Source organism: Takifugu rubripes, chromosome 3 (genome assembly GCF_901000725.2).
Source record: "Takifugu rubripes chromosome 3, fTakRub1.2, whole genome shotgun sequence".
NCBI classification, from domain to species: domain Eukaryota; kingdom Metazoa; phylum Chordata; class Actinopteri; order Tetraodontiformes; family Tetraodontidae; genus Takifugu; species Takifugu rubripes.
The window spans coordinates 14,743,099-14,769,008 of record NC_042287.1 but is presented as its reverse complement, the minus strand read 5'-3'; the positions used below and the strand labels follow the sequence as shown (position 1 = coordinate 14,769,008).

General features: G+C 45.9%; 5 protein-coding genes and 1 long non-coding RNA gene across 10 annotated transcripts; 2 read left to right on the top strand and 4 right to left on the bottom strand.

Moving 5' to 3' along the window:
- The first annotated feature begins 1,245 nt into the window (after positions 1 to 1,245).
- On the top strand, positions 1,246 to 6,920 carry dnajc11a (DnaJ (Hsp40) homolog, subfamily C, member 11a). Its single transcript, XM_003963454.3, has 16 exons — positions 1,246 to 1,403; positions 2,113 to 2,242; positions 2,351 to 2,424; positions 2,598 to 2,699; positions 2,813 to 2,941; positions 3,029 to 3,151; positions 3,271 to 3,344; positions 3,417 to 3,606; positions 3,688 to 3,773; positions 3,934 to 4,050; positions 4,757 to 4,912; positions 5,037 to 5,106; positions 5,310 to 5,367; positions 6,047 to 6,189; positions 6,263 to 6,392; positions 6,496 to 6,920. Exons 1-16 carry the CDS (start codon positions 1,332 to 1,334, stop codon positions 6,519 to 6,521), a joined length of 1,680 nt encoding a protein of 559 aa, XP_003963503.2. The 5' UTR covers positions 1,246 to 1,331; the 3' UTR covers positions 6,522 to 6,920.
- A 1,098-nt stretch (positions 6,921 to 8,018) lies between these two features.
- LOC115249248 (uncharacterized) lies at positions 8,019 to 9,197 on the bottom strand. The gene is made up of 3 exons (XR_003887956.1): positions 8,615 to 9,197; positions 8,497 to 8,523; positions 8,019 to 8,407 (listed from the first exon to the last, which is right to left on the bottom strand). It is a non-coding gene; the product is annotated as an uncharacterized lncRNA (long non-coding RNA).
- A 195-nt stretch (positions 9,198 to 9,392) lies between these two features.
- On the top strand, positions 9,393 to 11,716 carry LOC101066414 (F-box only protein 6-like). The gene is made up of 6 exons (XM_003963506.3): positions 9,393 to 9,710; positions 10,188 to 10,437; positions 10,519 to 10,633; positions 10,729 to 10,824; positions 10,884 to 11,019; positions 11,091 to 11,716. Exons 1-6 carry the CDS (start codon positions 9,624 to 9,626, stop codon positions 11,235 to 11,237), a joined length of 831 nt encoding a protein of 276 aa, XP_003963555.2. The 5' UTR covers positions 9,393 to 9,623; the 3' UTR covers positions 11,238 to 11,716.
- LOC101073733 (cell division control protein 42 homolog) lies at positions 11,641 to 15,254 on the bottom strand. 2 transcript variants are annotated; one of them, XM_003963453.3, is made up of 6 exons: positions 15,108 to 15,254; positions 14,454 to 14,582; positions 14,307 to 14,379; positions 14,103 to 14,212; positions 13,293 to 13,490; positions 11,641 to 12,567 (listed from the first exon to the last, which is right to left on the bottom strand). In XM_003963453.3, the coding sequence occupies exons 2-6, from the start codon at positions 14,556 to 14,558 to the stop codon at positions 12,478 to 12,480; spliced, it is 576 nt and encodes a 191-aa protein (XP_003963502.1). In that variant the 5' UTR covers positions 14,559 to 14,582; positions 15,108 to 15,254; the 3' UTR covers positions 11,641 to 12,477. The 2 variants fall into 2 exon arrangements, with proteins under 2 accessions (XP_003963502.1, XP_011600985.1); XM_011602683.2 differs by lacking the exon at positions 11,641 to 12,567 and adding an exon at positions 12,648 to 13,169.
- A 469-nt stretch (positions 15,255 to 15,723) lies between these two features.
- On the bottom strand, positions 15,724 to 17,255 carry LOC105416288 (CMRF35-like molecule 3). 4 transcript variants are annotated; one of them, XM_011602681.2, is made up of 4 exons: positions 16,610 to 17,255; positions 16,231 to 16,528; positions 16,030 to 16,081; positions 15,724 to 15,908 (listed from the first exon to the last, which is right to left on the bottom strand). In XM_011602681.2, exons 1-4 carry the CDS (start codon positions 16,632 to 16,634, stop codon positions 15,837 to 15,839), a joined length of 447 nt encoding a protein of 148 aa, XP_011600983.1. In that variant the 5' UTR covers positions 16,635 to 17,255; the 3' UTR covers positions 15,724 to 15,836. The 4 variants fall into 4 exon arrangements, with proteins under 4 accessions (XP_011600983.1, XP_029690194.1, XP_011600982.1 ...); XM_011602682.2 differs by having other exon boundaries at positions 15,772 to 15,911; positions 16,610 to 17,254; XM_029834334.1 differs by having other exon boundaries at positions 16,030 to 16,528; positions 16,610 to 17,240.
- Positions 17,256 to 19,419: 2,164 nt separating this feature from the next.
- Positions 19,420 to 22,166, bottom strand: mfsd4ab (major facilitator superfamily domain containing 4Ab). The gene is made up of 10 exons (XM_003963505.3): positions 21,820 to 22,166; positions 21,535 to 21,733; positions 21,175 to 21,417; positions 20,922 to 21,084; positions 20,711 to 20,826; positions 20,449 to 20,622; positions 20,208 to 20,355; positions 20,058 to 20,128; positions 19,860 to 19,980; positions 19,420 to 19,782 (listed from the first exon to the last, which is right to left on the bottom strand). Exons 1-10 carry the CDS (start codon positions 22,047 to 22,049, stop codon positions 19,691 to 19,693), a joined length of 1,557 nt encoding a protein of 518 aa, XP_003963554.1. The 5' UTR covers positions 22,050 to 22,166; the 3' UTR covers positions 19,420 to 19,690.
- Positions 22,167 to 25,910: the final 3,744 nt, after the last annotated feature.

Here is a 25,910-nt window from a genome sequence, read left to right as displayed (position 1 = left end):
CAATTTAAAGCAACACGGGCGTTGTTTTCTTTTGCAAAGTAAGTGTTTGTGCAGCGTCCGAACCGCGCACACGTTATGGTGGCGACGACGCGGTGGAAGGGTGGTTATTATCATTATTATCATCCGAGGTAGTTTCCTCTGTGGTTATTACCGTGGTGGTGGTGTGGAGGAATGGTTGGCGACCGTGTTTGTCGGAGCTGTGTCGCCTCTTGACATATTGGACAACAAACACATATGTTGTTTGGTTTTTGTTGTTTTTTTTTTTTTTTTAATTTCACGTCATTTTTTCACTCGGTGTCTGGGGAATAACGTGCAAAAAGAGCTAAAGCCAAGAGTCAAGCGTCTCTATGCCAGTTTGCTAAATCATTTCAGATGGTTACACCATGATGCTAAAGGCTGTGTGGCATATAAAAGATATGGATCAAACAGCACCTTCGGGGGTTGGCTGCTGGTGGGAGCCCAGGTTCTCAACAGAAACAGCTATAAAAAAGGTTGGCTTGCCTGCATAAATGACGAGTTTAATTATCTGTTACAAAGGCCTATAATAATTCAATGGTGATCTTGAGAGTCGCATGTTGTCAATGATTAGAATATTCGAACTATACACCATGTCTTGTTTTTGTCAGCTGCGGAACTTGGGGGACAGTGTTCGATGTCTCAGCAGAAAATTGCAATATGAGGTGGTGCTGAAAGGACAGCTCCTCTGCAGACAGCAGAGAGCAACGTCACAGAAGGCCTGGACTCCGATTGATTGATTGATTGATTGATTCATTGATTCATTGATTCATTGATTCATTGATTCATACATTGATTTGGTTTGACTGATTCAGTTTACAGTTTTTATTAATCGCCGCAAACTTGATAAAAATATCCCTCACAGAATGTAGCTTTTTGATACAGGGACAGAATTAAAATATTATAAACCTCGTAAAAATGTTAGTCTATATGGATTATTGTCTGTTTTTGAACAAACTAACTTGAAAAGTTATGACAAGATTTAAAAGAATTTATCAGGAAATGATGAATGGCCAACAGATGAACAGACGATCCACATTTGGTTCCGGAATTCGGAAGGATTTTAACCTTTAATCGTCCAAAGATCAGAGCCAAGAGGCATTGATTCACTGTTATGTAACCTTGCGTTACTACTACCTAAATATTTACTATACTTCGGGTGTAAGTCTCAATATGTGAGGAAATGACCGGCTTGTCAAGGGATTAACGCCATCTGATCGGGTATTCATCCGCTACACTAGGGGGCGGTAGATCACCAACAGCGCGATCAATGAGCGACCTAAGCGGCACGAAGAAAAGATGACCGGGGAGTAAATATGGCGTCTCCCTTGGACGATGATGAGATCCGTAATGATGATTATTATTCCCTCCTAAACGTCAGAAGAGAGGTATAACTTACAGCTATGGTTTATTGGATGATAGTGTTGGTGAAGGCAGAGGGTGATTTGTAAGCAGCGGTTGCTTTACAGTTCATTGTTGTTTGTATAACCACATGTAATGCTAGCTAGGTAGCTAGCTTGTGACCCTCGACATTGGTTTCTGTGGGAACTTTTCTGCAGTCCGAGACATGTCATGACAAAAGTTCGCCAGATAACAACATAACGAACTGACGTAGTGAGGTGAGGCGAAAGATGCAGTATCGGGTGTTAATTTGATTAAAAATTGCAGCCAGTTCTAACCAACAGGCAACTATTTTCCAGTTTTAATGTTAACTCTTTCTCAGTGTACGTCGCTAACTAGCCAGTGCTACAACTTTACTTCAGGTTTAGTTGATCAGATCCTTCCAGATGTCGTGTAAAAGAGAAAAGGCTGTTTGGATATGCATCTTGCGACATGGTAATCGAGGTGGCTAAAAGTGCTGCAATTTAAGTTTTTATTTTCATTCTATCAATAACTTTTCTAAAACATGAACTGTTGGTTTATTGCCTCCAGTCATACCTCATACCTGTCTAATTACAAATTACTGTTTGGAACGTTAAACCCAGCATGTAAACTAGTTAGGTTGTCTGTACATCCTCCACAGAAGAGTTGATGCATTTGTATTTCATGTACTTTAGAATTTTACTGATTTTTAATTTTCTCCAATCAAATGTTCAGGCAACGCAGGATGAGCTGAAGGTTGCTTACAGGAGATTGTGCATGCTGTATCACCCCGATAAACATCGAGACCCCGATCTAAAACGCCAAGCAGAACAGCTTTTTAACCTAGTACATGAAGCTTATGAAGGTTGGAAAACTCCCCTTTTAATCACATGAAATTATTTTTTAAAACACGATATATTGGTTTTGTTAGTACACCTGCAAGGTCTTAAGAAGCAGTTCTTATTCTCTCTAGTTCTAAGTGACCCACAGGCCCGAGCAATCTATGACATCTATGGCAAGCGAGGACTCGATGTCGATGGATGGGAGGTAAACATATTATGGACCGCAAGGGCCACTCATTTCTGATAGTGCTCCCAGATTTAGAGTACTTTTCACCCTTAAAAAAGACTCTAAAATAGCCTATAATCCTGTTTCAACGTATTTTCCTGCCACCTGTGAAGCCATTTCCTTTGTATCCATGCCATATCTTCTACCTTCAGGTTGTGGAAAGAAAAAGAACCCCCGCTGAGATTCGAGATGAGTATGAGCGTCTTCAGAAAGAGCGAGAGGAGAGAAGGCTACAGCAAAGGACCAACCCAAAGGTATATTTGGGGAACCTTAATGTTAGACTCGCTGAACTGATTGGAAGGCACTGGTGCGCTCTACACATGTCAACGATGGACAGAACCTAAATGGCTGACCCTGTTGTTTGCAGGGAACTATTAGTGTGGGGATTGATGCCACAGATCTCTTTGACCGCTATGAAGAAGACTATGAAGACATGGTGGGAGGCGGCGTCCCCCATTTGGAAATCAACAAGATGCACATATCACAATCCATAGAGGTGATATTCCTCTTCATTCATCTTGACTTTTTTAAGTGTGGGTTGTACAGAGATGGACGGTAACGGCTCCTGTTCGTGTCACTGAAGGCTCCTCTCACCACAAAAGACACAGCGATTTTGTCTGGTTCCTTGTCAACGCACAATGGAAATGGAGGCGGCACCATTAATCTAGCCTTGAGAAGGGTCACGTCGGCTAATGGCTGGGGAGAGGTATAAATGCTACAGCATCTATTGATTGTGTCTCCTTCTCTGTCTCAGACTCACTTTGGCTGTCTGGTACCGCATGCAGCGACAACCTAACGTGTGAATCCATACATGTGTGAATACAGGTCGAGCTTGGCGCCGGAGACACACACGGACCTCTCTTTGGAATGAAGATATTCCGAAATCTAACGCCACGATGGTAGGTGTGGGAAGCAGAGAAAAGGCATCATTGTTCTGGGTCTGACTTTAACCTCTTTCTCTCCTGAATCAGCTTTGTGACGGCTCAGTGTGGACTCCAGTTTTCATCCCGGGGCGTACGTCCTGGGTTTACCACAGTGCTGGCCCGTCACCTAGATAAGAACACCATGGGGTATCTGCAGTGGCGCTGGGGGATCCAGTCCTCTATGAACACCAGCGTAGTCCGAGACACCAAGAGCAGCCACTTCACCTTTGCAGTGCAGGTTGGCAGCCAGCAGATCGATTTGATTTTCCTTTTTGCCAAGACATTAAAATTGCCATTTTCTGTCTTTTCTTATTTGCAGCTCGGCCTTCCTCACACTTTTGTGATGATGAGCTACCAGTATAAGTTCCAGGATGATGACCAGACAAAGATTAAGGGCTCAGTAAAGTATGTCCTCAAATAAAAGGAGGAGGGTAGAATTCTATGTTTATTTTCTGTCTTTGATTTGCAACACGTTGCTATTAGAGCAGCAAAAACAGTCACATCCACCATATTTCTGCCTATTCGTGTGAAGTGGAAGTGACTTTGCTTTTTTCCCTGGTTGCAGATCAGGTTTCTTTGGCACCGTGGTGGAGTACGGAGCTGAGAGGAAGATCAGTCGACACAGCACCCTGGGAGCTACCGTTAGTGTGGGAGTACCCCAAGGCGTCTCCCTCAAGATCAAGTAAGTGGTGGATTTGTGGAGTAGGTGCCAGGCTCTTCTGGCACGCTGCTGCCGTGGCATCACCGCCGTCATTAAGGGAGCCGTCCTTTCGGCCACTCTGATACGATAAATTCTTTACTTTGAAAACCAAATTAATGGCAGTGTAATTAAGTTCCCAGTCCTTTACTGGCCGTAAAGTACTTAATACCATGTGAAATGCAGTTTAATGACATCCTGATGTCTTACGTTTACGCGGCAGTTTTTAAAGTATGTGTTTATTTGTTTTCATGTACAGCAAGAAGCATAAATTTGTCTCGGTGTTACAACGCAACAACATTGTTAACACACTGATCACTTTCCCATCAAATATTTTATTGGGCTGCAGTTAATAATTAAGTGTTGATATTTGATCTTGATGTTAATATTTCCTGTTACCATAGTTACCACACCCATAACCAAAATATCCTGAGATCGTTTTTGAGCTTTTCTCTGTAATCTGTAATGTAATTTTAACCTTTCCTGTCTATGTAATGTTATTTTGTTGCATTTTAAGACAGAAGACCTTAAAATACTCAGATCTTTCAAAGCATCAGAGGAAACAGGACGCCATTAGACACCCAGGCTGTTATTCTGTACATAATTATCTTTAAAATCGGGCACAAATCTTCTTTAGAATTCTCCCAAATGGCCTTTTAGATATCAGCAATGAAACCAACTTTATTTGCAGGCTGAACAGAGCCAGCCAGACGTATTTCTTCCCCGTTCACCTCACTGACCAGCTCCTGCCGAGCGCCATATTTTACGCTACAGTTGGACCGCTGGTCTTCTACCTCGCCATCCAGCGGCTCGTTATTCAGCCCTACATGCGAGCGCAGAAGGAAGAGTAAGACAGACTTTGCACTCACTTGTTGTTGTAAGACCTGAGTCATAGTTGGGAGCCACATCAAGCATGTTATTGTGACTTTAGGAGGTTGTTTTATTGCTTCATTTATCTTGGAATTCAACAGAGACCTGGAGAAGCAGCGGGAGAGCGCAGCCTCAAACATTGCCAAGAAGAAGCAGGAGGCAGAAGCATCTGTGAGCATTTGACTTGCTTACGTGTTCAAATCAGCCCTACATGAGGGTTGAGCATTAAATGAAGAGATTCGGGGGTCGTCGGTGAAGGGGCTGAGATAGGAGGAGATAAGACGCTAAATCGTAATGAAATCCCAATAATCCACACGATGTAAAAACTCACCGGTTCTCTCTTCCTTCCTCTCTGGGCCTTTTCATCTCCAAAGGTCTTGCTCATGCAGGAGTCTGTGCGCAGGATTATTGAAGCCGAGGAGGCTAGAATGGGTAAGATCAGAAGCAGTTTAGCGACAGGCTAATCTGAGAATAATGTTTTTAAAGCAGGTTGCCCAACTGTTTGTTTGCCGTGGGTTGTAGATTGAAGGCTTTGAGTCCTGTTATTTCTGAGATGGAGCATAGACCGTTTTTGTCTTCTGGATTAGTCTATTGTATATTAAAAGACCTTATTAAGTAGCTTGTGAAACTTGGAGGAATTAGAGTTTAGTGGATTTCCACCTCCTGTTTTCAGCAGTGATAAATGATTCTGTTTAATTAGTTGGGATAAGCGCAGCAGACGGGGCCCTCTTTCATCCGGGGAGTTATCTTGAGATTATTGGTCCGTGACATCTGTCACTCTAGGGTTGCTTTGGTCCTACTGTCATCACCGGTGCCCTAAAGTTGCACGTATAAAGCAGCAGTTAATAGCTGTGTGTGTAATTACACACGCAGCTGTTGTTCTTTACTTAATCGCCATTCCATAAAGGGGATGTTGTTTATGTAGCAATTAAAATGAATGTGCTGTCCTTTTTTATATTAATATGGCTGTAAATAAATTCGGCATGCTGGAGTTGCTTCAGCCCAATTAAAAAAAAATGATGTGGCATCTTGAAAGGCATTAAAATAACACAGTATTATGTTTGGTTTTGGTTGCTTCACACTGTTTTTTAACGCCGCCGTTTTAAACCAGGCCTCATCATCCTCAACGCCTGGTACGGCAAATTTGTGACGGACAACAGCAGAAGGCACGAGAGGGCAAAGGTCATTGATGTGACGGTGCCGCTGCAGTGTCTGGTAAAAGACTCTAAACTCATCCTCACCGAGGCCACAAAGGTAAGGAAGGCACGACGTCACCGTTCTGCCCGATGTTCCGGTCCGGCTGTCTGACGGCGGCTCCTCCTTTCAGTCAGGACTCCCAGGATTCTACGACCCCTGCGTGGGGGAGGAGAAGAGCCTGAAGGTGCTGTATCAGTTCCGTGGAGTCATGCATCAGGTGGTGTCTGGAGACACAGAACCCCTCAGGATACCAAAGCAGTGTAAGCCTGGGGTGTCACACAGCAGCGTCCTCAGGGAGAAGAATACACCTGCCTGCATCTGTGGCGTAACTAAGTTTGGTTCTTGTTGTTTCCCAACATGCAGCTCACAGGATCGATGCAGACACATAGGAGCTCCTCCGCGACCATAACGATGCACGCATCTCGAAGCTGTTGGACACAAGATCCAGGAGCCACTTTTAGATACGACACATTAAAGTTGTTACTCAGTTATTGTGCTTTCTCCCTTTTGTGTTTGAATCCATTTAAATATGCAGAGTTAAAAAGGTGAGACTGGATCCACGATGATTCAGTATCGATGGACACGGCTGCGGCTTGATGATCTCCTGGTGATTCTCGGTGTCTATTATGGTATGGCGTGTAATTTATGATCTGTACCGTGTTGTACACAAACTGCAGTGCCTGAAGTGATGACATGAATGCATCTCTGTGTTTTTGTCATGTAATTAAAATCAGTCGTGTTGCTAAACCCCTTTGAACTCTGACCGAGGGGGGGGGGTTAGTTTCAGTTAAAGTTTGAGATTATTCTGTCGTGAACATTTACGCGGTATGAATGTGTGAATCACAGATCAATCAATGTAGTTATAAGAGTTGTCTCAAGGATCTAAACGCTGTTGTTATTTAAGAACTCTGTTACTAAACGGTAGCTGTGGGCAGAAAACAGAGTTGGCTACTGATTTTCTTCCCAGGAAAATGAAAATGATCTCAAAATTTAGACACTTTAGAGCATTTTTGAGGTATTTGGTCACCAAATATGCTTTTTTCATGTATGCCTAGTTTAAAATATTCCCTCGGGCTCTGCAAAGCCTCTTTGTGGGGGCATAAAAACACAGTTGAACAAATCTGATAATTGACCAGGTTGACGATGTTTAATATAAATGTGAAATATTGACGAGTAAAAGCCATACAAAGATGAGGTGGTAAAACTATAAAGCCTGAATAGCACTCAGGAGAACACGTCTGTGCCAAAGCCCAGCAGCCCCCTTCAAATTAAATTCCTGGACCCGCACCAAAATTTAATGTGTTCTTCCTTCTGTCCCTAAAACAATCCATCCAGCATTCTTTCTTTTTTTTTTTAATAATCCCGCTAACAACCAGCAGATGGATGTAAACAACCTCGGCTCAGCGTTAATTATCCAGCATTTTGCACAGGTCACAGTGGATCCCAAGTGTTTTATAGCACTCGGGAAGGAAAAGAAGCAAAGAAACAAACAGGATTAAGGAACATATTTCTTGTTTGGGCTGAGATGAGCTCTCAGGTTACTATAAATAGAAGCAGGCGAAGGCTAATGATTGTTTTAGTGTGTGTAAATACAGAAAGCAGAGTTGAGGCCCGATTGTTCCCATTGATTTTTCACAATTCCTTCATTAAAGCCAACTAATTTTTAATCATTCATTTTCTATAAATCCCGTCTAAAGGCTTTGGTGATTGATTGTAGCCGACTCCCAGTCAAACCAGATGATCAATAACATTCAAAGTCTGGATTGTTTAAAGGCGATATGGATCCGGGGACATTTGTACGTGGTGAAATGATTGCACAGCAGCAAAAATGAGAGCAATAACTCACGTCTCGGGCACTTCGCCGCGCCTCAGGACCGCAGCGAATGTAGATTTTATGTCACCTTTTTATTCACACCAGAAGCCAATTTAGATTTGAAATATTGGAAAAGTCATATGTTAGATACACAATTCACCCGTTTTATTGCAACAATGACAACAGAAGCCGGCGTCACACGGGGTTGCCTCTGACCTGTAAAAATACAAACTGTAATAAAAGGATAGAATGTTTTCAAATCACTGTCGTCGTTACAGTTGTGTCAAAATTCTGCTTCTCCATCCTGTCCTCTGCCTCTTTATTTATGGCTGTAGTTTTTGGAAAAGCCCCTTCTGTCCTTGGTGTGAAATCTGCCGATTACTCAAAGGGGCTTTTCCAAACAGATCTGCTGTACCCTTTGTTACATTGCTGTGTGTGGTGGTTTCCAGGGCAACGGGACACCTGCACATACCAACAAAACACTGTTAACCACAGCTACAAAAACAGTTCAACACGTTATCAACACTTTACAGAATTAAAGGTAATTTTACCAGCAATTCCACGTGACTCCTCCTGAACTGTAGAACAAGTGAGAGGAGATTTGAGATTCAAATATGAACTTCCTCAAGGGTGTGTTTGATCAATGGTGTGCAAGGATTTGGGAATTACCTTTAACAGCAGCTCTTTCAGTTTTCTCTTTACTTTCAATGCAAAGGTTGTTTCATTATGGGTTGTCTCTCATTTACAATGAAATGCAAAAAATGTTCCTTCGCTAAAAGTATGCAGTGCTGAACAGACTCACTATGGCAACTGATGAGGAACCTTGATGTTTTTATCATAGTTTTTCCTTCTTACTGTGGAAGAATGCCTTCCGGACACCTCCCTTTAGAGGGCTGTCTGGGCATCCCTCCTGAAGCTGCTGCCCCCACGACCCGGATAAGCGGGTGAAAACGAAACGAAAACTGGAAATGTTGGGGACTTTTTTGGCCAAATTTTAATGGGATTTGGTGTTAAGGTTGTTAATTTAAACATAACTGGAGTAACCTCAAACTTGACAAACTCGAATTAGAGTTTAACTGATCTAAAGTATAAAATCAACGGATTAAAGCCAGGTTCTCGCACTAAAAAAGGTAGATTTCTCCTAAACTGTCTGGAGCTTTAACCCGGGCTTGACCCTTCTGTCCTCGCCCAGCGTCCGCGGTGACGTCATCCAGTGGAAATGCTTGGGGGGGGCGCTGAAATCTCGCACGGCGTACACCGGAGCTCATACGAGTTGGCGGAGTCGACTAGAGGGGTTAAAGCAGACGGCCTCGGTAGCTCCGCACCCCCGTCCCACCTCGAGTGTCTTTCCATTAAAAACGAGCGCCGCCCTTGTTAAAGCGATAAGGATACGGTCGTATTTCCGGAATACATCTGATGCCAATCATTGGCTTTAAATCGAACAGAAAGTGAGAGTGGCGACACTGCCCCCCCTCTTTAATTTGGGTGCCCGTAACAATCACACGGGGGCTCATTTTATTCGCGCGTCCTCGTCTCCAGTCGCACTTCCGCGTTTTGTTTTCCAAAACTCCGACGCGATATTTTAGCAGCTGTCTTTTCCAGGACAAGATTCCATCGACGGGGTTTATTTGGATCCGGGGGCCTGTGGACGTGTCATTAGCCTGGGTCCGTCCTGGGCATGAAGAGGAAGGCTAAAAATATGGGAAGCACACAGAGCTCGGATTCAACTCCAAGGAAGATGGAAAAATCGGGGACAGATTTCCAGGTAAATTCATCCACATCTGGCCTGCAGACGTGACGCTCGTTAAATCGATTACTGGGAATTTACTTGAACTGCGGCGCCGTTTGATCGCCGTTAATCGATTTACTTTTACAAACTGGCTGGTGTGACGCACCAACGTAGCAGATAAGCAACAGGAAACGACCCCCCAACAAAGATCATTCTTGGGGGGCCTAACGGAGCTAAGGTCAACCCATCGATTCCGGTGAGAGAAGCGATAGGATGGTCACGAGTTCGAATCCCGAGAGGGGCGTGCCTGTGTGGTTACCCCACCTTCCTCTTCCAGTCTGAGCCCCTCCCATCATGGTACTGATCCATCCACCCCCTCCTCCACACATGGGGGAATCTCAGATATGAAACTTTAGACTGGTACTAAAGCAGTTTTGAGGGACCCGGAACTTATTCCAGTACCTGGATGTGTGTCCGAGGTGGTTCCTGAGCTCTTCTCTTCTTTTGTTTCAGGGCTTCGCCATTCCTCTGGACATCCTGGAGGAGATGTTCCTCCACCTCCCTCACACTCAGGTGGTCTGCGTTTGTCGATTAGTGTGCCGCCAGTGGAAAGAAGTGGCCGACAGCGAGTCCTTGTGGAGGGAGAGATGCCGACGGGAAGGGTACCGCCTGCGCGACGCCTCCAAAACGCCCTCCGACTGGAGACTCTTTTACATCTTGAGCAAGAAGAGAAGAAATCTGATCAAGAATCCGAGAGGGGACAGTAAGAAGCTGGAGAGCTCTTTTACATTTGTGTTATTTTCCCAGACTAAAACTAAATGACGTCCCGTCCTGGTTTCTGTAGACGAAATGAAGTTCTGGGAGATAATCGCCAACGGTGGCGACAGGTGGACCGCCGAGGGGCTGCTGTTTCCACATCCGAACGAGAAGATCCAGAAGAACTTTGTCACGTCGTATCAGTGAGTTCCGCCCAGCCTAAAGGACGCGGCGCCGCTCTCTGATCAATAATCCAAAGTCTTCCTCTGATATCTGCAAAACCTTCTGGTGTCTGCAGACGGTGCCTGAAGTCTCAGCTCATAGATTTGGCTGAAGAAGGATACAGCCCGTCCCTGATGGACACCTTCCAGCCGGACATCAGGGTGTCGGACTGGTGAGTACGGCCGTGAGGCGCAGCACCTGTGGACGCTGAATGGAGACGTTTGTCTTTAGGTACGCGCCGCGCTGGGACTGTGGCAGCGAGTACGAGATCCGCGTCCAGCTGCTGGACGGGAAAAGCAACCCCATGAAGACCTTCGCCCCCAGACAGATCTACTTTGAGCAGTGGAACGATCAGAAGTGGCATCAGGTAAGAGCCTGAGACGCGGGGGGGGGGGCGGTGCAAAGGCGACTCCGGACTGACCGACCCGTGTCTTCCAGATAACCCACGTGTTCCAGAACTACGGCCCGGGAGCCAGATACATCCGCTTCACCCACGGAGGCAAGGACACGCAGTTCTGGGCGGGGTGGTATGGAATCCGTGTCACCGACAGCTGTGTTGAGATTTGTCCCGAGGGGGACTCGTAGATCCCTGGGATCAGATTGGTCCAGCGGGGGGGGACACCGATCCCTGGGATCAGATTGGTCCGGGGGGGGGACATGATCCCATGCCCCCTTTCTGCCTTCTGCCTACCATTGCAAACTTGCACTAAAGCCTAGCAGCCTTATGTCCTGAGTAGTTATGTTACATTTATAGCTGTAAAGTTGCTCTACAAACCAAACTTTGTGTCTCCACTCAACATGTCCGCCGAGTCACGTCATGGTCCTGCCTCGCTCTGATGCCTGTCCACCGGTACTGTAAGGTGAGAAGGATCTGGATCTGGATCGGGAATGTTGCACTTTTCCTTCAACAGCTGCACTAATCTTCGTTTAGGAAATTGTGTGGAAAATGTGCATGTAGGCGACCATAAAGTCAGACAGTAACATGAAGTGGTTGAATTCTGGGTTTATTCATAATACTGTGATGCAAGTTACAATCCAATAAACTCATCAACATTTGCAATGTTTATCTGTGTGGACGTGGCGTTTGTTTGTTTTGCGTCAATAAGTTAGTGTATTTACAGCTTCAAGGCCAAGAGCCGCTTCAGTCCCATATTAGCGATGCAGGCACGTTTAGTCGCGCTGGATCCTTCCGCCCGTTTGTCCAACTCGGGATCACACACTGACAAATGATTGTTGCGTAATCTGGTGGCTATTTGGGATGCACGGGGAGCGTGAACGCTGCGTTTGAGAGCGCACCTCCGCACGTTTTACACCCTTCCCTCGTGATCCGGCTCAATGCCAGGTGGGAGACCTGGATTTTAAAACTGCACTCACGAGGCCCACGAGAATCCATCCGTCTTGGAATAATGGAGTAAAAGATCAGCCGCCTGCACCCAATTTGAGAGTTACGTTGGAGCACCTCAAACCATTTTACAGTTAAGCAGATAAATCGGTATTTTAATCAAACCACCACTTCGTATTGAGGAACACTTCTTCAAAATGAACTAAACATAACGCGGTCAAACGGGAACGTTTCGTCAATAACTATCATTTATTAATATCTTTCCGTGGCGCCAGTGTTTGCGTCCCGCCTGACCGCTCAATTAGCATCAGATCATCACAAACTGCGTCAAATATTAATGTTAAAATAAGGTTCAACGCCCTAAATGTGTATTCAGGTTAGCACGGATCATTTGTGACGCCTCGGTTCATGTCGGAATGTGTGTGTGCAGGAAACCTCTCCGGCAGGGTTAGCCTAGATGTGGGGGAAAGGGTGCGAGGAGACCTAGAGCAGAGCACATTTACGTCTTTTCTTAGGTTCAGGAGGCTCCAGGGCAGCCAGGATTGCCTCATCAAAGACATTCTTTAAGCCTTTCTGTGGAAATAAAATATAAATATTCAAAACAGAGCTCACATCCAGGAAACAGAGCCAAAGAAGGCAGAGCAGAAAGGAAGCAGGGCCATCAAAATGTTCCTTTATTCAATGAACGGCATACAATACTCGCGATCACATGACCGACATGTACGAGTAAAGACAAAAAAAAAGGGAAAAAAAGAAAAGGCTCATGGAAAATTTTGATTCTGCAGTAGAAAATCTGTTAGTCCGTCTAAGACGGGATGTAGCGTTAATACTTTGTGGGGTGAAGGAGTTGCTGAAGAGGTCGGTAACAGAAGGAAACCCAAACAAACTCACGCGTGTCGATTTACAGTCCGACGAGCTGCTGACAGCAGGAAGTGGAGTTAAAAAGATTGGCACTCGTCAGGCAGCAGAAGGGAGAAAAGGAAACGGCCACAGAGTCGCACAATGAAAGAAAAAAAGGGGAGAAATCCGGTTCCGATGATTAAGCAGCAGACGACGTTAGAGGCAAAGCGAGACGCAGGACGACATCAGAACAAACAGCATTTTCTCTTTCTTTGAGTTTCGGGGGGCTCTAACGCGGCTAAAATAGCCTCGTCAAATACGTTCTTCAGTCCCCGCTACAGAGTGAGGAGGAGAGACAAAGAGAGGCACACAACACAAGCGTTAGAGGATGCGGTTAGCGGACGGCGGGGCGGCGCATGTGTCCGTGCGCATGCTTTAGCTGCCGTGAGGGACCTTACCTGCGTTAGGGCGGAGCACTCCACGTATTTTACCGCCTTGAGATCGCGAGCCAGCTTTTCCGCCGTCTCGGGTGTGATGGGCTTCTGTTTGTTCTTGGCGAGCTTCTCGACGGTGGAGGGATCGTCGCGCAGGTCGATCTGAGTGCCCACCAACAGGAAGGGGGTCTTGGGGCAGTGGTGAGTTATTTCAGGCACCCACTAGAAGAGGGAAGAGGAATCCCTGAAAGGCAGCCCGCTCCTGACAGCTCGCGCTTCATTTGTGGTTACACTCCTCATTTGTTTTGGCCTCACAATCTGGTACAAACTTGATGAAGAATTACATAATTTGTCAGGGAAAAAAAGTCCCCAGGAATATGAATGGATGGAATGTTGCTGGAAGTCGAAGCCCGACACTCCATTGTTGTCCTAATTTGCATAGTCGTGTTGTCTGCACTCGACTGTCCCAAGCTAAAGCGCCATGACACACACTTATCCTGTCAGACTCCACAAACCTCCAAGTAAAACCCAAACCTCCAGATTGCTCAGCTAGCTTGCAGCAAGCTCTTCTGTGCTCACTTGCGTAACATTCATAGGTAAAAGTAAAGAGAAGGACTGTACCGCAACGCGGGCCAGCGTTCCGCTTCTCGTCATGACATATTTTTTAACGTCTACTTAAGATGCTGGAACTGTCCAGTAACCCACCGTGACATCATCTGTGTCCAGGTGATCTGTCGCGATACTGTGGGTTCTCGTCCCCAAAAATGGAATTTCAGGTACAAACGGAGACCTTATATAGCAACACCTGCAGGGAAACATTAAAAAGTGGCTTACCTTTTCCTTAACGTTCTCAAACGATGAAGGGGAAACGACTGAGAAACAGACTAAGAACACATCTGTCTGTGGGTAGCTTAGTGGCCGTAACCGGTCGTAATCCTCCTGACCTGAAGAGAGCGCAGCACAAACATTTGCCTATTTCCATGCATTCCTTTTCCAAACAGGAATGTTATTTGTCCGAAGGGGAAATAAACATCTTACCGGCTGTATCGAAGAGGCCCAGGGTGTAGGGTTCACCCCCAATCATTACAGTTACTGCATAGTTGTCAAAAACCTGTCGTATAAGAGCAGATCGCTCGTCAGGAAAAGTGTGCAGATCATTTCACGACTGTGCAGAAAGTGACTTACTGTGGGGACATATTCAGAAGGGAACTTGTTGGTGGTGTATGAGATCAATAAGCAGGTTTTTCCCACCGCTCCATCACCCACAACAACACATTTGATAGTCTGCATCTCTGTGCTTCGAATGGCCGTTTGCTGGGAGAGAGGAGGAAGATAGTGTCATTTCAGGGTTTGAGCATCAATAACTGCGGGTCATTAAACGGGATTTCGACGTCCATCCCGCTTATTTTCAGCCGCAGCTTTGACTGCGTTTGCGGTGTTTTCTAGCACTGACGAGTTGCCTCACACGCCCCATCATCACAAGTATTTGATAGGCTAAAGTGAGCCCACTTCTGCGCTTGATCCCCTGGCTAACTTTAACAATTGGCAGGGCTTGATTAGCATAAGCTGATTAAGTAACGCGGGTAAATAAACACTAGTGGAAAATAACGTTATGCCTGTGGACAATTTAGCAACTTACGCTAACGCCGCGCTAGCAATGACAAGACAATGCTAGCTAGCTTAGCAACCGGCCGGCTAATATTATCCAAAATCAATAAACTAGCTTTCTGTTGGTTTCCCTATTCTCAGCTATAACACAAGACACGTAGGATTATAAACCCAAATTGCATTTGTAATCTAACGTAAAACGAGACAGCAAAATATCTCCGGACTACGTACCAGTATCACTTCGTATATCCGCTAATTTATGCTAGCTGTTCCCTTCGCCGGGCGTTGGCACCACCAGGCAGTAACTTGCTGCCGTCAGAGAAGCTGAAAGTTCCTGACTTTTTGTGCAGCTATCAAACTAAGCACAGTATCAACGGAAGCCGCCTTCAAAGTAAAACAAACAGAAAAATATATAAACTACATCTTGGGACGAGCAGTCTAAAATGTTCACACAAACACATCTCTATTCCATAAACGTTGCCCAGATTATTTCCCCCCCGCTGAACTCAATTATATACGCTTTGTTTACGAGCGTGCGTGTGCCCACAGTTTTATTTTGAAGGATCACTTTACGTGGTGACTGTGGCCAACTTGACAGGAGCCACCTCGCGAGGATGCTGCAGGAGTGGTGACGTCACCTCCGAACGCTCACCTTTCGTCCTCACCTGAATCTCAAGTCGTCAGGACAACTGATTTAAATGATGTAAGTAAATGATTAAAATGTTTGTAACCCTTTTATGTTTTTGTGATTGAACACGTGATTGTTCTAGAGATCGATTAACATTTAAAAAAGAAGCTGGTGCGTGTAAAACGTTAAGTAAAAAGATGACAGAGTGGCAAAGAGAAGTCTTTTTGAGTGTATTTATTTATCCAGAGTTTGTCAGGATCCGCCATAAACACTAGGGATTTGTCCTTGTAGCTCTTCATTTAGTGCTGTTTTTGGAAGGTGTTATCCTCCATTCAAAGATGTGTGTCGATATCAAACAGCACAACAGTAAAATAAAGAGGATCCAACGTAGAACTGCCCACCAACTACTTTAGAGGAGGAAAAAAAGGGGGGGGGGAAGTCATTTTGTGTGGCAAAGCTGTTCATATTTGCATTTATTCAGCCTCAATTACTGTTTCATCAACATTAGGTTTTTCATATTCTCACCATTGTGTCACCGGTGCTGACGGAGTTAGTGTGCTTGTGCTCCTCGTTGTCACTGTGGGGGGGGGACAATCCCAGATTACATCCTGATACACAGCCTCACCTACGCAGCTCTCAGAATGAGTCGGGATCTCCCCTGAGGGGTGGGAGATCCTGACTCTGACACCGGTGTGGACGTTCCTCCAAGATGTGGAGATGACACACCAGTACTGGTCCTCATCACGTTCCTCCAGAGACGTCATGGTGACGGTGAAGAAGCCCTTCTGCTTATAGTCCTCAATGAAGGCTCTGCTACTCGGTCGGTTCCTCGGCGTTTTCACCACGATGTGGCACAGTTCGTACGTCTTCCCTTTGCACCAGTACTTGGTGTGGTCCCGGTAGGTGTGAGCGTACCGGCAGGAGACGGTGAGAGATCCTCCTAACGCTGCTGTTACTTCCTCTGGAGCGGACAGACGAGCGGGGTCCGTGCCCGCTGGAAGCCAGAACACACACAAGACTGGACCTGCAAGAGACAGAGATTCCCCGGTCGTGTCGTCATTCAAGTTTCTCTGATGTCTTTGTTTTTACCCAAAACGGCCGTTACCACAGAAGAAGTCCGAGATCCTCATGTTGAAAACGGAGGGATGACTGTGAGGACATGAACAAAGCGTGCAATCTTTGAGCGCTTCCTCTTCTCTTTTTTCTTTTGAAGTAGTTGTGCAACGGTTGATTTGTATGACGCCAGCACGTCATGGGTGTGTAACTGGCCCAGGTCCGTGGGTGTGTGGGAGGTTCTGGCCACCTCCCTGATTCCTTCTTTGCTGACCCTCACTCCAATACCTTTCTGATGGTATTATCTGTCCAGGGATATTTTCCTCCCACTAATGCTTCGTATCCTCCGCAGGCTTTATTTAATCTGCCGCGATTTCCGCCATTTCAGATCGCTACAGCACGATTTATCGAATCAGTTCTGGGGTGACTGATGTTCCTGTCATCAAAGGTTCCGTCATCCCGTCTCTTTTGATGGGCTTCGGGCTTTCATTTCAATCACGCTCTCCCCTGGTGGCGCCGCTCCCTTTATCCTTTATGTTGAAAGTCTTTTTTTTCCAGAAAAGGTTAACAAGTAGCGTCTCCTTAGCAACGGTTAGCCCCCCAGATCGCATTAGGCCACGTTGTTGTCATAAACAAGTTGCGATTCGGTTGACGAATTCACTCTTTCTGTGCGGACTTCCCCCCGAAGAAGTCCAGCGGAGGGACATCCCGCCGGAGTTTAGGAAGTGAAAACCGCATTTATGCCTTCGGTGCTTCAAGGTCAGCCCACGCTGGAGGAATAGAACCACGATGGCGACAAACATGACAACATGCAGGAAAGGACAAAAAAGGCCGGACCAAACACACGGACCCAAACCTTTACTGAAATAAGACGTAAAAACGTCTACCGGCTCTATATTATAGGTCTTTGCTCACTTCTCTGATAGTTCTTTGGCGAATTCTTCACTGTTTGTTTAAACTGAGGGTAAATTAAACAGCCCCCCTGACATTTGTTTGACTTTTTTATGAGGCGACACCATGAAATGAAATCTAAATGACATTTTGTTTCTGGCCTCCACCCGGTTGTTTTCCGCTGACACCGGCAGATCTGTTTAAATATTGCAGAAGGCGCTAAAGATGGAGGAAAGCTGGACTGTAATGGGAGCTAAATGATGAGATAAATTCTCCATTTACCCAGTGAATGCCTTTGATTTTAAAGCAAATCCTTCTCGGTGACATATCGCAGTCCTCCTTAGCGTGACAGGAGCCGTCTGGCTTATTCATCATCGCACATCTGCAGCGTCGACACTTCTTGTTCATGGTTTTTGGGAGCAGACTTGGAATACTTTAGCCATAACCAAGCATATGGAAGGCCGTTGATATTTAAACATAGATCCACATAATGCAGGGAACCTGAAGGTGAAGAAGAACTATAAATGTGTTGCAGATAATTCTATTCGATTTTATCTTATTTTTCTCTGCGTGCTCTTGCTATTGTTGCACTGTAAATTTCCCCGTGTGGGACAATAAAGGACCTGAATCTGAAAGAAGCGGCTACTTTTGTCCCTTTGTGAATCAGATTGTCAGGAGGAGGCCGCCGTGAATAACTTTATAGGGAACTGAAACATGAAACAGGTAATTAATAAAAAGAGTTGAGCTAAATAAAGACGTTTTAGTCTGATGAAGAATAAACAGCCCCATATACTCCCTCTTATGTCCTGGAGGGTAAGAGAATCAATGATGCCTGTTGAGTTGATCTAATGAAGCCCAAAACTAAAATACCTCTTGTAACAGGTGGAAGAAGAAACCCTAATTGGACATATTGTTATGAACCCAGAGGATAACTACATCCTCTGGTAGAAATACTGTTGATTTCAAATGATTGCTCCCTTTTCTGGATAGAATCCCCTTTTTTAACCTCTACATGTGTGTCCCAGAGACGGATCAGAACATAGAGTGTTCTTTATTTTTATACTAAAAACTAAATAAAGCGGAAGCCTCAGAGCTGTTGAACTGATGCGAACGGCATGAAAAAGGATCTGTGCCACAGCTGAGCAGACATCTGGAAGGAACCATCAACCAAAGCTCGTTCATGTCGCCGCTTCCTTTTTTGCTCAAGCACAATATTGTGAAACTCTCCGCTTGTGTAGAATAACACTGGGAATTCTGCCAGACACGGTTTCGGGGCGCTTGCGGCTGGAGGAGGGCCGGAGAACTTGTTTACTTTAACGTTTTCTCATTTTTTAATTTCACATAAGAGAGATAAGCATATTTATTAAGAGTGTTTTGGTGTTTGGGAATATTGGTCTGTCTGCCTGATAACACAGCGGGCGGCTTTATCACAGAATTCCAGGCTCCTCGTGAGGACGTGAAGCAGCGCTCAGGCTGTCATTAGCGCGCTACTTTGTGAAATGACAGATCTCTGGCTTATTGAACACGGAGAAGCTGTGGTTGAGGAGCAGACCGAAGACGTGACACACGCCTACGAGGGAAGCCGACGGGATGGAGCATCAAGCTTCACCATCAGAACCGCTTTCAACGTCTCTGGGTACGTTTGGCTCCGGCTCATGTGAGCAGAAACTCGAAATCTCTGCCAAGATGTAGAGAGTGTTGAACATGTGTCTGACTCTGTGTCTGCTGTTATCGCTCGTCCTCTGTGATGGGCGGCGCCGCAGCGATGGCGGCCCCGGCACGGTGCTCTGCTCTGGAGTATCTACAGCAGTTAACAGCAGCCAGACCTGCTCACACCTTTGGGCTCTGGTCTTGTTTGACCCAATCCTAAAGCCTGAGTTACACAGCGACTGGTTTAAGGTGGGGCAACACATTTATTTACTCGCTCCGGCGTGTTTATCGGCTCCAAACAAAGAAAGCATCTCCACCGGCTCCACTGCTTGGGTGTGTCTCTTTTAATGCACAGATGAAACCATGTAGACAGATGATACTCTAAAACACATAAAAACTTTAAAAACCAAACATTTGAAAAAGTTTAGCCTCCAACAGCAGCGCCATATTTACACCAGGACACATCATTTTCAGTCAGCAGAGTGGGTCTTTTTGGCAGGAGTTATTAAAACACCTACAGCATTCGCTGACAGATTGTGTCATTATCTCATATCCTACAGTAGCCAAAGACTGAACACAACCGTCACCGCTCTCAGCTACTGCTGCTCTCTGTCTGTTCTGTTCTGGCAGGTCCGCTCTGCTCTGTGGCTGGTTCCTCCACCATGGCAGACTTTCTTGATGTTCCTGATGGGACGGAGAAAGAGATTCAGGAGGGGGGGGGGGGCAATTAAAATGCTAGGAAAACACTGGGCACGCGATACCTGTGAGGTAATTTCTGTGCATTCGATGGAACAGCAGGAGACCGATGAAAAAGATGAATCCGAGGCAAGCGATGATCATTCCGCACAGCGGGAAACTGTAGCTACCTTCAGTCTGAATGATCTGGGTGGAAATAACAAGATTACACAAATGAGTCTCGAACCTTTCCCCCATTTTAGCGGGACATCAATCACACTTACGGAGCCGACTAGAACCTGCATCACCATCTCTCCCATCCCTGCGCTTGTCACCAGGACCGATGTGGCACATCCTGCACAAAAAATGCACTTTGTAAGTCCGGCGCCGTTACCGCTAAACACCGATGATATGTCTCCTTGTCGCCACGACACCTTGATAATCGAGGATGTCTTCGGTGTAGGCGAGCATGCAGGGGAATATGCTGCTGAGGAACAGCCCGCATAAACATGTCCCGACGAACAAGAAGATTGTGCTGGTGTAGAAAATGAGCAGCATCAAGACGGTAACTATGGCGCCAGCCTGAAACCAAACACGCACAGAGAAGAGCGTTAATTAGGGATCGGCCCGTATTTCCCCTCTCTTGTGCGGCGTGGCGGCGCAGGCTGATTTTACCAGGTTGAACATGAGCAGTTTCACGGGTTTGAAGCGGTACGAGAGAGGAATGGACAGCAGACGTCCAGCAGTTATTGCTGCCCAAAATATACTGGCCAGGTAACCTGCTGTCTTGTGGGGCAGCGATATAGGTTCCGACACGCCGTAGGTATAAACGAAGCCAGCGTACGTTCCCTGAAAGGACAGAAAGTGGACACTTATTCATCCAGAGAGCTTCTGAGGCTCTGTGGAGGGTTTTGGGGGAATGCAGACCCTCACTCACCACAATCCCATCGGTCATGAAGAGCACCAACCCTCCGAGGATATGAATCATGAAGAAGGACACCGGCAGACCGCGCAGGTTATCGTTCCGACAGCAACTAAAGATATCTCCGTGACCTGTGACAGGGCAGGACCTCAGACTGTTGTTGCAAAGCTGCGTCGCGTTAGAGTCAGACTCCTGCATCTCATCACAGCTTCTGATACGTTCTCACCTCCAGCCGAGTGTTCGCTCTGCTCCACATCGGGGGCCTCGGCTCCTTGGTGGTTCTCCATTGCGAGTTCATCCTTGTCCAGGAGACGAGGAGTGCCGCTGGGGCAGCATGGAATGAACTGTTCCCGGTACATCAGGAAGAGAACGGCGATGGGGACGGGCAGCTGAGGGGGAAGGAGGAATATTCACATTATTGGCTTTGCTGTTGAAGAAAAGGGATGAATATCGCAACAAAGAAGCCGCCTGTGTCTTACATTAATAAGAGCCATGATCCAGAAGGCGTAGTGCACGTTGGAGTCCTCTTCCCCCGGCTCACCGGACGAGTGGCTGTCGTTGATGCTGTGCTGTGCGATCGGGCTGTTTCTGAGCATGCTTCTGAAATGATGGACCATCTCGGTGCTGTTGCCGGTGTGATTGCCACAGCCGGTCTCTGACAGGAAGGGATCCGCGATCAGCGGGCTCACCAAGGCTCCGAACCCGATGAAGAAGTGGAGAGCCTGCCAAAATGTCAAAAACACACAGGACTCTCTGGATCGCTGTAGAAAGAACTCATGGCTTGGCTTTTTTGCTAAATACTCATAACAAATGAAGGTTTAGAGGTTGTTTCTTTTTACCTGTAGGAAAACAGCAGAGTCCTTCTGATAGATGGAGACAAGTTGTATGTTGGCAATGGTGTCAATAATGCCCATGGCCAGTCCAGACACCGCCATGGCGATAGCCAGCACCAGGACATTTTTGCACAGAGGGATAATGGCAAATATCACAGAGATGATGAGAGCAGACACAAACAGGGCTGACAAAGCACTGAAGAGCCTAAAATGGGAGAGAGACACCTGTTTAAGTTACATTTAAGTGGTCCGTTTTCTCAAATGAACACGGCAGGATGAAGAAATACTCACGTTCTTTTGAAGATGCCACCGATCGAGCTGCCAATCAACAAGCAGAACTGCTGGGAAAAAAACACCCATGTAATCTGGTTCAGGGTCGAGTTTGTCTGACACTGCAAGTCCAAAATGGTAGGTCCGAGGAAGGCGATGCAGAGCCCGAAGCTGAAGAAAACACTCCAGTAGGTCAGAGTGTGGTGGGCATTCCTTTTGAACAGAGTCAAGATGCGATCATCCACAAACATTTCGCCTGCGATAACGAGTGATGAGGGGCTGAAAGGCTGGACCCAGGGAGTGTTCTGATGTCAGGAGGTGACAGCAGCAGCTCCGTGCAGGCTTAAGGCTGCTTGTCTTAGTTTACCGAGCTCTTTTAAAGCTTCCACTTCCCTCCTCTGCGGATGGTTTAACAGAAAAGTTTGTCCTAGAGTTAATGGGTGAAGTGGCCATTCTACCAACAACAATAACATCATTTGAAAGGTGTCAATAATTGGCGACGGAGTCCAGTCTATGGTGAAATGCTGCTTTTGTGTGTCACGGCGCACAAAAGCGCTGATGGAAAATTTAGGAAACACTGACGTATCCATCGAGCAGCCTTTATCATAAAGCTTCTTCTACATACAAGCAACACGTCCCGATTCTAAATATTCTACGGGCAATTAGACATATACCGTGCAGGATGCAATGGTTACACTTATTTATGCTGCACAAGCGGACAAGAAGCAGGAGTATGATTCAATTTTACAACACTATGGTTGGATGTTAGATGTACTTTACAAAACGTGCCATGTATAATGAATACTGGCCCATCAGTGGCATGAATAAAATAGAGGACTGGTCCTTTAATGATTACTGAGAAGCAAATCACCACAGGTTGTGCCCAAATATGGGCTTCCTGTAATGTTCGGAACCCAGTCTGCCTCAGTCGGGTCCTCAGAGTAGATAAAAGGTTAAAGAAAGTAAAAGATGAGTGAGTAAAAAATGCGGCTTGAACGTAAATGATCTTTAAATGTATTTTGGACTCGGTCTGTATTTTTTCTACTGTTGTCTGTCGAGAACCAAACTTGTGTCACTGATTTGCTAACGCGCCACACAAGGTGGAGATGGAGGTCACAAACTCAGCGAAAGAAATGTATGTTTGTACAAAAGGCATTCATTAACGTTGACTTCCCCCTCTGGAGATATAGCAATACAATAACACAAACTATGACAGCGGGTGTTAAAAATCAACAGCAAGTTCTACTTTACGGATGTGTTCCTGCCGGATCGGAACACTGCCCTTGAACGCAACAGACAAATGTGTCAGAAGGATCTGAACGTGTTCCAAAGGGAACATTCCCCCACTCTGCTTCAACACTAGATGGCGGTAGAGTACAAGATTCTTCTACAGCTCCACGTAAACTCCACCAAAGATTGATTTTCCTCCTCTCCAGCTCTCATCTTGGCTTCTCTACATGCTTTCTCCTTGTCTTTGTTTTGGTTAATGTCCAAACACATGCTGCCATGCATGACAGAAGAGTAAACCACAGGGATTCTCTGCTAATACCTCCAACGCACCATGCATTTGTTTAAGGCCGACGTGCAAATGTAATAGTGCCTGAGGGAGCACAAGAGGAAGTCCTAATATGTTTGTCTCCTTGTTGGGCAGGAATAAATGATTCAGAGCACATTAACGCGAGAATGATGGTTAAGGGAAGCAGGCAAGACACAGAAAGAATGATTTCTGTCACCTTTTCTAATTCCTCCACCTACTCCCTGTAGACACGGATGGGGATGCCTCAAGTTCTCAGGGAGCGTTCAGTAAAATTCCGAATAAAGGGAAAGCCGTAATGAGACCTGACCAGGCAGCACTACATCAGCCTTCATGAATGCGGTTTCACTTCATTATTCTGCTTACAAAGCCTCCTCATATCCTGTGAAATTAATTCCAAGTTCAGTGGAGCGAGGCTTATTTAAAGACTTCAATCAGGAATTCCCACCCAGGATTTCTGAAAGCGCAGCAGCCGATCACATCTGGAGCATTTTGAAAATAATGGCTTCTGTCAGCCAATTCCCTCCGCGCACAACAGATGAGTGATGCCGTGTCTGTTGATGCTCGCTTAATTATTCTCCAGTGCTCAGAGCTGTCAGCAATGGTTATTATTGATCTTTTCATGAATTCCTAATATGAATCCACAAAATAAATAACATTCAGCGATTGGATTTATGATCAAAATAGAAATAAATACAGAATTTCACCGTAAATATCATAGTTAAATGTTGTGTGTTGATCCTGATCCCAGGATAAAAAAAATAAACTCAGATAATTTCATAAGGAACTAACATAAACTTACTTTTAAAGATAGAAGCATTAATGATATGAATATAGGCACCATTCATCTTCAGATAACAGTTGGAGTTCTTTATTCTCTCTTCTCTCTCTGTGGTGGAATGGAAGCAGTTGTCATGTCTTCTGTCTTTACAAATCACACAAATAATTCATTTTGCTGGAAACCAGGGTGGGGGGGGGGGGGGGGGGAGAAAGCTGCTGACCAAAGAAAACAAACGCCTCCACAGACTGAGCCCCTGCTGCATCCTTTGAACAGACTAAACCCAATGAACCACAAACGAATGCAAATTCAGTTCTAGTCTGAGCTTTCTGCTTAACACCATTTGATACTTCAAAACGAGTCACAAAGCTTTACTGTGGTGGATAAACTGCACTAAATTACAAATTTCGTTAAACACAAATCAATATTTTATAATGAAATATACTAGGAGTACAGGGAAGGTCGACTTTGGTAGAGGAGGATTAGTCGATTCACCTTCTCACCACTAGGCGGTGCTAAGTGCACGATGCCGACTAAAACAGCTAATTAGAACTCTTCAAAAATTTAGAAAGCTAGTCAAAATAGACATGAAGGATTGAGTTATGAGGGACATGAAAACACAGTGGCTGGAGGAGGAGCAACTTTTGCTGAGAGGAATCCTTAAAATCCATTGAAGAGACTAAGCAGCAGGAACACAAAGCCCTGCGCTCGCTTTTATGACTGATGATGAAGTGCTTCCGTACAGCTAACCATCTGAGCGAGCAACCTCTGTGGAGTTAATGATGGATTCAAATCCACACAAAGGTTTGCGTATTGACTGGCAAACCAGGCTTTCCCCCCTCAAGACACAACCGCTGGTGTGTGCAGCTGTGTGCTAATATATGTGCACGTAAAAAAAAAAGGCTGATTTATTCTTAAGGATCATAAGTGGTCTCACGCATTTCCCTTGCTTTCTTCCTCTCCCCCACCTCTCCCGACAGTAGTAGGGAGCAGAGCAGCGATGCGTGGCCAAGTGAAACCTGGTGAATAGTAATGAACGGAGGGGAGGAAGGGAGAGAGAGTGGGGTGGGGGGGGGGCTCAGAGAGGGCTTCTCTTGCTGCACTGGTGCAGTATAAACAGCACTGGGCACAGTGGAGGCCGACAAGAGATGCAGTTGCTTTTAATCTTCTGCGCGTCTCTTCTGCATGCATGGCTCAGCCCCCCCCCCGACCAGGGTGCAGAGAAGCTGCTCATTAAACCACCATCCAGCTGCAGATCATCTCTCCTGATAGAGAAGAAAATTGTCTCCATCGAACCCCCTCCTCCTCGTACCGACGGTGGAGGAGGGGGTATTAGAAGAGGAAATAGATGGGGGGTGGGGGGGGCTACAGCACCTGCTGCCTTCATCCTGGATTCACCAAGGAAATCAACATTCTTCTGCTAACTGTTCTGGACTGTTCTGAGAACAAAGAGGGGGGAAGCGGGGGCCAGAGGATCCTGTGGCCGGGCTGATATGAGGCGCCCTGATATCAGGACACGTTTCACTTAAAACGACGGAGGCAGAAAACAAATCGAGCGCAAAATGTGGAGGGGGAAAAAAAAGTGACTGGAATATTCAGAAACTGGCTGCAAAGATCAACAGGAGTGCCAGCACTGAAAGGAAGGGAACACACACACAATAGACAGCCCCCCCATAACAGCCCCCTTCATGCTCCTCCATCCAGGGCCCGCGGGCACGCTGCCAACTCCCAATCTTAAGAACTCATTCAAAGAATTCCAAAGAAAGGGACTTGTTTAAAATCCTTTCTCTCGCCGCCTCT

What these genes read in the sequence shown, in the direction of transcription:
- dnajc11a (XM_003963454.3), top strand. Translation starts at nt 1,332, where the DNA reads ATGGCGTCTCCCTTGGACGATGATGAGATCCGTAATGATGATTATTAT. An exon ending in TCCTAAACGTCAGAAGAGAG is followed by an intron (nt 1,404 to 2,112) that starts GTATAACTTACA and finishes TCAAATGTTCAG; the next exon opens with GCAACGCAGGATGAGCTGAA. An exon ending in AGCAAAGGACCAACCCAAAG is followed by an intron (nt 2,700 to 2,812) that starts GTATATTTGGGG and finishes TGTTGTTTGCAG; the next exon opens with GGAACTATTAGTGTGGGGAT.
- LOC101066414 (XM_003963506.3), top strand. Translation starts at nt 9,624, where the DNA reads ATGAAGAGGAAGGCTAAAAATATGGGAAGCACACAGAGCTCGGATTCA. An exon ending in AATCGGGGACAGATTTCCAG is followed by an intron (nt 9,711 to 10,187) that starts GTAAATTCATCC and finishes CTTTTGTTTCAG; the next exon opens with GGCTTCGCCATTCCTCTGGA. An exon ending in AACTTTGTCACGTCGTATCA is followed by an intron (nt 10,634 to 10,728) that starts GTGAGTTCCGCC and finishes TGGTGTCTGCAG; the next exon opens with ACGGTGCCTGAAGTCTCAGC.
- LOC101073733 (XM_003963453.3), bottom strand. Translation starts at nt 14,558, where the DNA reads ATGCAGACTATCAAATGTGTTGTTGTGGGTGATGGAGCGGTGGGAAAA. An exon ending in GGGCCTCTTCGATACAGCCG is followed by an intron (nt 14,213 to 14,306) that starts GTAAGATGTTTA and finishes CGCTCTCTTCAG; the next exon opens with GTCAGGAGGATTACGACCGG. An exon ending in AGTGCTCCGCCCTAACGCAG is followed by an intron (nt 12,568 to 13,292) that starts GTAAGGTCCCTC and finishes TTATTTCCACAG; the next exon opens with AAAGGCTTAAAGAATGTCTT.
- LOC105416288 (XM_011602680.2), bottom strand. Translation starts at nt 16,634, where the DNA reads ATGAGGATCTCGGACTTCTTCTGTG. An exon ending in GATCTCGGACTTCTTCTGTG is followed by an intron (nt 16,529 to 16,609) that starts GTAACGGCCGTT and finishes TGTCTCTTGCAG; the next exon opens with GTCCAGTCTTGTGTGTGTTC. An exon ending in TCAGCACCGGTGACACAATG is followed by an intron (nt 15,912 to 16,029) that starts GTGAGAATATGA and finishes CCTCCTCTAAAG; the next exon opens with TAGTTGGTGGGCAGTTCTAC.
- mfsd4ab (XM_003963505.3), bottom strand. Translation starts at nt 22,049, where the DNA reads ATGTTTGTGGATGATCGCATCTTGACTCTGTTCAAAAGGAATGCCCAC. An exon ending in ACTCTGCTGTTTTCCTACAG is followed by an intron (nt 21,418 to 21,534) that starts GTAAAAAGAAAC and finishes ACATTTTGGCAG; the next exon opens with GCTCTCCACTTCTTCATCGG. An exon ending in GCACAGAAATTACCTCACAG is followed by an intron (nt 19,783 to 19,859) that starts GTATCGCGTGCC and finishes CCGTCCCATCAG; the next exon opens with GAACATCAAGAAAGTCTGCC.